Source organism: Nematolebias whitei, chromosome 2 (assembly GCF_014905685.2).
Source record: "Nematolebias whitei isolate Nwh7 chromosome 2, NemWhi1, whole genome shotgun sequence".
NCBI lineage: Eukaryota > Metazoa > Chordata > Actinopteri > Cyprinodontiformes > Rivulidae > Nematolebias > Nematolebias whitei.
In genome coordinates, this window is record NC_056499.1 from 23,460,570 (window position 1) to 23,468,577 (window position 8,008).

Below are 8,008 nucleotides of genomic sequence, written 5' to 3' on the forward strand. Positions count from 1 at the left end.
CTGGTTCTTCTTGTGAGGTAATAAAACTGAGGGAAAATTATTATTAGTTTTTTTTTTTTTAGACCAAATCTATTACTAACGGTAACGCATTTGATCATTAGAAATATAAGTAAAAGGTGCATTTTGAAGCAGAAGCTTTGATTTATTTCCCTCCTTTTTGCTCGGATTCAGCTGAACCATGACTGTTTTTCTCTGCTTATTGTGACAAGAGTCTGCCACACAACACACGCAGAGCTCTTAGCAGCAGGCAAGACATTATTAAGGCTCCATGTGTTAGAAACACGTGAGGGCTGTCTGCAGGAACATTCTCCCTGCAACTACAGAGCCTATTCATTTCATCCTAGCTGCAGAGCTTGTATGTGAGGCTCACCGACCAGCCATTTGTGCTGGAACATTAGCAACTATCTGATTTTTTGTGTTTTGCTCTCTGGTTCTATTTCAGATAGCGACAGCTCAGAAGACTCGAAGATGTCTTTGGCACTATTTTCTGCTTCTGTCATTTATTTTCTCCTTGTCGTTGCTCCACGTGCGCACACCGGGAAAGTTTTGGTTTTCCCACACGATGGCAGCCACTGGGTGAACATGAGGGTACTCGTCGAGGAGCTGCACCTGCAGGGACACGCTGTGACCGTCATCCGAGCCGCAGACAGCTGGTACATCAGCGAAACGTCCCCGCATTACGAGGCGGTCACGGTGAACTTCGCTGCCGGCGGGGATGAGGATTTTTACCGCCTTTTTGTCTCTCAGGTGATTAAAATCAAACGAAGCAACGGCTCTGCGTGGGCCCGGTTTGCTTTGGACATGGAGTTGAAAAACAAGTTCTTTGAATTCCATAGAAAAATCTGTGAAATGATTGTGTACATGTTTGAAAACGAGCACTTAATGCGATCGCTCCGGGAAACCAAATACGATGCGGTTTTGACGGATCCTGCAAATGGTGGAGGCGTATTCCTGGCTCGTTACCTTGGCTTACCGATTGTGTTCAACGCCCGCTGGACTGTCCACGGCGAGGCACACTTTGCTATCGCGCCCTCTCCTCTGTCCTACGTCCCACTTCCACCTTCAGAATTAACAGACCGAATGACTTTCTTTGAGAGGGTGAGGAACGTGATTTTTTACACCATGCGGATGCATCTGTACAAGCAGGTAGTTGGACCGCATTATTCTGCATTGTCCAAGCGCTACTTTGGCCCAGACGTGGACTACTTTTCTCTGTTTCAGGCTGCAGACCTGTGGCTCATGAGAGTGGACTTTGTGTTTGAGTTCCCTCGTCCCACCATGCCTAATGTTATATACATGGGAGGGTTTCAGTGTAAACCTGCAAAACCGCTGCCTCAGCACTTGGAGGAGTTTGTTCAGAGCTCTGGAGAGCATGGCGTCATCCTCATGTCTCTGGGGACTTTGATTGGAGACCTTCCTCGTGACTTAGCGGATGAAATTGCTGCTACTTTTGCTAAATTACCCCAAAAAGTCATCTGGAGGTATAAGGGTGTTAAACCAGCCACTCTGGGCAACAACACTTTAATGCTCGACTGGATACCACAAAATGAACTGCTGGGGCATCCGGATGTTAAGCTGTTTATAAGTCACGGAGGAACAAATGGGATTTATGAGGCTATATATCACGGGGTTCCAATCGTAGGCATTCCCTTCGTGTTTGATCAAGCTGACAATCTCTCCAGACTGAGAGCTAAAGGTGTTGCAAGGGTTTTGGATGTTTCTGAATTAAACTGGAAGACCTTCCTGGAAACCATCCAGGAAGTCCTGAACGAGCCCTCCTACAGCACAAACATGCAGAGGCTGTCCAGGCTGCACAGAGATCAGCCAATGAAGCCCCTGGAAAGAGCCATCTTTTGGATAGAGTTTGTCATGAGACACAAAGGAGCGGCTCACCTGAGGACCGAGTCCTACAGACTGCCGTGGTACATCTACCACTCTGTAGATGTCGTTTTATTTTTATTGACAACTGCAGCGTTTCTGGTGTTATTTTTCTCTTGGTTAGTGCGGTGCTGCTTCAGATTGTGCTTCAAAAGAAAAGTGAAATCAGACTAAGCAGCCATGTGTTTTTAATCCTTAATGTTTGACCGTGTACTAAAATGTGAACTTCATTGCACTGCATGAGACGAGCACGCGTTTTATAGCTCGCCCTTTCTGATGCAATACAGCCAGACTGCACTGCAAAACTTTCAGTATGATAAAAATGTTCTTTTTGCTTTGGCACAAACAAAACTGGCTTTAAAAAGAATTGGATGTACTGTGCTGTTAAAGCTCACTAAAAGACAATTATTTATTAAAGAAAAAAAATAACATTTATCATTTTGCATCTGTATTGTATAAAAATAATATTTGTAGTGCTCCATATGCCATTTCTCTCCATGATTTTGATCTGTTACTTCTTCATCCTGCCTTATCTCCTGCACATTTAAGCTGCTTTAAATAGTGGCAGTCATTTTTCAGTATGAACTTGGGAAAAGCTCACACGTATTCAGCTCTCTGTAAAAGAATAACTCCTGAGAACAAACTTATGGAGAGCCAAAAAAATTCATGAGCATTTTTCATGCAACGTTTTAGCTACGCTAAAATTCTAGTAAAACATCTAATAGAAAAGCAATTTTCAAAAGTAAATACTGAAAAAAACGTCTGAAAAATAATTGTTTATGCTGTGTATACATGTATATGCTAAAGGACAACATACACTCACCAGCCACTTCATTAAGTACACCTTGTTAATACCCTCTTCCAATCATGTCTAATATTATCTATTTGAGTTGGTCCCAGTGCAAACCAGCAACCCCTCTTCCTGGACACCTGGAGACGTTTGTGCAGAGTTCTGGGGATGGAGTCATCATCATGTCTGTGGGGAATTTGATTGGAGATCCTCCTCTTGACCTAGCTGAACGGATTGCTGCAGCTTTTGCCAAAATACCATAGAAGATAATCTTGAGGTACAAATAGGTCCAGTCTGGGCAGCCATTATAGTTGTGGACCTGATGCTGCAGAATGATCTATTAGGACACCCAGATATTTAGTTATGTGTTGATCATGGAGGAAAAAATCAAGAGGCCATCACAGCATTCCAGTCCTGGGTCTTCCATTGAATTTTAGCCAAACTGACCATCTATTTAGAATTAAAGTAAAAGAAAGTGAAGAAATGTTCTTATACTGCCATCTTCTGGGAAGAGTTTGCCACAAGACATAAAGGAGCAGCCTGAGAACCATCAGTCGGCCTTGGTGCATCTATCACTCTGTAGATGTCACGTTCTTCTTGGTGTCAGTGCTGCTGGTTGTTTTGGGTGCGTTTGCTGGTTAATGGTTGTATAATGTGCGTTTCTTAAAGTTTAAAAGAAAAATGATTTATAAGATAATCCAACAATGTTCAGTCAGGTCATCTGGACGGTTTCTTTTGTTGCTGCGACATTTCATTCGTCATCCGAAGGACTTCTTCAATCTGAGGAGCCCACCAAACCAAACTGAGCTGTTTGTGGGGTTCCGTTTGGTTTGATGGGGTCCTCACACTGAAGAAGTCCTTCGGATGACGGATGAAACGTCTCAGCAACAAAACAAATCGTTCAGATGAGCTGAATGAACATTGTTGGATTTATACCTGGATTAATGAGCATGAACTTTGGTGTTTAAAATATAATACTGTCAAACTGAAATCAAAAGAAAAAAGACACAGGTATTATTTCTGTAAAACTCATTCTTTATAAATGTTTTTTTTTTTAAACATGTAAAGAATGTTAAATCAGCCGTAATGTCCAAAACCTTGGTTTATCACAGCCATGTGGGTTAGTTGGTGACTGTTTCACCTTATTTTATTTCTTTCTTTCTTTTTTTTTACTATTTATAATTAGTGATTAGTTTTGTGAAAATACGTGCACTTTAGCCCATTTGTATTACTTCTTACAAGTTTTCCTTTCATTGTAAATCACAGTAGTTTGATTTAAAAAATGAATGCCGTTGTTTGTTTGTTTTTGTTCAGCTGTGTTAAATTTTGCAACAGACATGGTTAAAATTAGTTTGCTGAATTGTAAATTAAATGCATTAAACAAATCTGAGGGGAAAACCTAAACATTAGACCTCTGTGACATTAAAACAAGTACATGTAAAAAAATGAGGTTTTTGTCACAAAATATTGAAAAAATGTTTAGTTCACTATAACTTTCTTTCGAACAGATTAGTCTTTTAAGGGTCGCTGATAATAAAACAGGAAATAAAGTATTTAAAAAGCTAGACAAGTCTCTTTGGTGGATTTGCATTAATTTGCCAATAGCTGACACATCCTGCTGTGTTAAAAGGTGAGGTAAACAAAGGCAACAACTTCCTCCAGGCCATACAGGAAATCCTGACTAAACATTCCCAGAGGATGAACACAGGATCCAATTTCAACGCTCAAGCAGCACGTGGTCTGGATAAAAAAAATTTAAAAAAAAGACTATACAGTCTGAGAAAAAGACCTGAGAGTGTAGAACCTGCAGGACGGTTGTTGCTGCAGAAACAATTTTTAATTGTAACACTGCTTATGTTCCAGATGTGTTAAAACACCAAATAAACAGTTTGTCAAATCAACTCAGTGCATAGGATGTTCCTAGTGATGCTTTTCTTGTATTCACTGTCACTGCAGCTGTAACAAAACAACACTCAACTTCTGTTAAGACTTGGAGCATTGGTGCGTTTTTAAAGTGCTGACTGCACAAAATTCTGCACAGGTTTACATTAACAACGACAACAAAAACATTTTAAAATTAGGGTGGCACGGTGGTGCAGTTGGTTGAGCTGCCGCCTCTCAGCGAGAAGGTCAAATCCCGGCCCGGGACCTTTCTGGGTGGAGTTTGCATGTTCTCTCCGTGCATGCGTGGGTTTTCTCCAGGTACTCCAGTTTCCTCCCACCGACCAAAAACATGCATGTTAGACTGATTGGTAACTCTAAATTGTCCCTAGGTGTGAGTGGTTGTTTGTCTCTATGTGTCCCTGTGATGGACTGAAGACCTGTCCAGGGTGTCCCCCGTCCCTCACACAGTGACTGCTGGATATGGGCACCAGTGACCCTCGTGACATGTAAAGGAAGAAGCCAGTAAAAATAATGCATGGATGGATTATAACATTAAAAACAACAACAAAATCATTCTAGTACCACTTTGGATTTAACGTTTGTAACACACTTGTGTCTGTTTCTGTTTTGTCCAATGCATAGTTTTACATTTATAAAAGGTGTCAAACCGAAGAAATCGTTGGGCCATGAGAGTTTGCTGCAAAAAAAAATCTAAAAAATTAGAATTGAAGAGGGAGAACAGAGCATTTATTAGAACACCTCCTCTTTTTTTTTTACTCTCACATATTTAACAATACAAGTCAACTAATATTAGCCAGATGAATAATAGCTGCCTGCATAACTGCTGAAACATAATAAACAAAAAAGGCAAAATAAAATGAAAAACATACAGCAAAAAAAAAAAAAATGTATGAAAAGCTGAGCAACTAAATGTCATAAAATGTAACAAAGTCAATATAAAGCTGGAATTTATAAATAATCTTAGCTTATGGAAATGACAAAATAGCAGGAAACAGTGGATTTACAGTTTAGTGTGAGCTATAAGTTCTCAATTATTTTCAGGTAACTTCAATAATTTGTGTGTCGCTGACATCTGATAAAAACAGATGAAGTCTGTAGGTGAGCACAGCAAAGACTGGCAGGAGTGTCCAAACGTTTTCATAGTGGGCCTGAACTAGATGAAAGGACTTGCAGGTCAGAAAAATGTGAATTTATGAAAAGAAAAAATTAAAAGTGTGACCCCCTCCCCATTTTAAAACTCTCAGCGACTTGAACAATATTTTGGAGAAAGGTTAAAAGTTTAGTTTCAATTCTTGTAGATCCAGAACATTAGGAGCCGCATAATCATTAACCTTTAAAAAAAAGAGTTTTGTTTTCTTGTGCTTGGAAAGTTCATTTTCGCTGATTTTCAGAGACAAAAGCCTGAAATGATTAACTGTTCTTTAAAGAACGGGGTGGAACTTCAATCACCCGTTTGGACCACGGACGGCCCAAATGGGTCATCGAAGTTCTGAACAACCATCCAGCTGGCAGTGGCTAAAACCGATTCATGGAAGGTTTGAAGGGACACTGATAAAGTTGATCAACTTGTACGTCGATGATATCACGTTTTATTCTTTAGAAATGTCCAATTTCTCCCCATCCATTATTAAATCAACTGAAATTATTTTCTTTGAAAACACTTGTTAAATTTAGCAAAGTTTTATGAATTATTATCAAAATTCTACTTTTTGGTAGGCCAGTGAATGTTTGTTGTAAGATAAAGGGATTAATTATAGCTAAATGCTTGTACTGTACTTACTATCGCTCATTTTGAGAAGATTAATCTAAAGAAGGTCTACATCTGCATCAACATGTGGGTCAAAATTATACCATTGTTTAATTGCAGTCGTGGGCCGCACAAAACCACTCCATGGGCTGCAAATGGCTCTCGGGCCACACTTTGGACACCCCTGCCTTAAAGGAAAACCACCTACATGTTTTCACCTGTCAACAAGTTAAAGTAAAATGTAAAACACACACTTTGCTCATCTTTCCCATGTGATTTTGGAACATTTAGACATGTTCATATGATCACATGTGAAAAATAGAAGGTCCATGTTGTTTTTCTGTATGGGTTTGGACAAAGTTGACTATGTACCCCTGCTGCTTGTTTGTATAAAATACGTCTTTAATTTAGTCTGATCCTAACTGTAGAGATAAATCAAGAACAAACTAAACACAACAGATACATTTTCCAAAAATGATCAAACCACAGACTTATTAACATGTAAAATACATTTATATGTATCTATTATCTCATAGAAAATAACTGAAAATGCACTCTGTATATCCAGTTTTTTTTTTCTTTGATTCTTCAAAAATTAAGAAAACAAGTCCAGTTCCCTTAAGCCCTTCTGAGAACCTGAATGACGGAGATACTACACTAACATATTCTTAAATATTATCTCCCAAAAAGTATTTCCATTGTATTTTACAGTGTCTTTGCCAGCAAGGCAGGTGTAAGTTCTCTCATGAAGTTCTGGTCCGTAGCGAGCTCATCCTGAGTACAGTGAGCTCGGCCACATCTGTATCCTGCATCTCCACGTCTCGCTGGCAGCTTTCTCTGATTACATACACTACCAGACCCATACAGATGAAAATAAGGAGAATTATTCCTATTACCTGGACACAAAAGAGGAAAGTTAGCCAGTAACAAGATCAAAAGCACAGTTTCATCAGTTTTAGCTATTAACATAGTTATCATATCATATATTATAAGACATATATTGATATATCATATCATTAACATAGTTATCATTAACATATAATTATCAGTTTTCATCATGCAAGAGTAACAGATAAGTCCAATATAGGGGGATGGGAATGTTTTAATTTTGTTGTGTGAATGTTTATGAAGCAACTATTGAGATCCATTTTCTTCCATGTTTTTCTGCATCTTTCTTGTTCCACAGTTTTTGTGCTGTTTCAACAAATCATATATCAAAACGTTCAGCTCGTAGAGGAGAAAGGTGCTATGACAATTTGTATTGGTGTAACTTTAGCTTTTTGAAATATTTAGCCTTTTCTGCCATTTTTTTCCTTGTAGAAAATGAAATGAGCTCATTTTTCATCCTTCAAATCTTTAGATCTGCTTACAATCGTTTATTGCTCCTTTCAGCTTATTTATGCAAGTTTCAGCTTTTTCTGCTATTTCAGCTATAGCCATTTTCTGCTATTTTTAGCTTTTTCAGCTTTTCCACATTGTTTGCACTCATATCAACTTTTTTCAGCCTAATTCAGCAAAAATGTGCTTTCCACTTCCTTAACTTAAGCTTCTTTCTGCTTTTAAGCTACTTTTCAGCAGTTTTTTTTTTTTTACTAATTAAAAAAAAAATCCACCTTTTATACTTATTTCTGCTTCATTCATCCTAAATGGGCAAACATGTGTTCTCTCTGCTTTTTTTTTGGGGGGGG

The 8,008-nt window shown here is 38.8% G+C and overlaps 1 protein-coding gene across 1 annotated transcript; it reads left to right on the forward strand.

Moving 5' to 3' along the window:
- Positions 1-468: 468 nt before the first annotated feature.
- On the forward strand, positions 469-2,161 carry LOC119430123 (UDP-glucuronosyltransferase 2A2-like). Its single transcript, XM_037697561.1, has one exon. It carries the CDS (start codon positions 469-471, stop codon positions 2,050-2,052), a length of 1,584 nt encoding a protein of 527 aa, XP_037553489.1. The 3' UTR covers positions 2,053-2,161.
- The last annotated feature ends 5,847 nt before the right edge of the window (positions 2,162-8,008 follow it).

Excerpts from the sequence above, each read along its gene's own strand:
- LOC119430123 (XM_037697561.1), top strand. The coding sequence starts at position 469 with ATGTCTTTGGCACTATTTTCTGCTTCTGTCATTTATTTTCTCCTTGTC.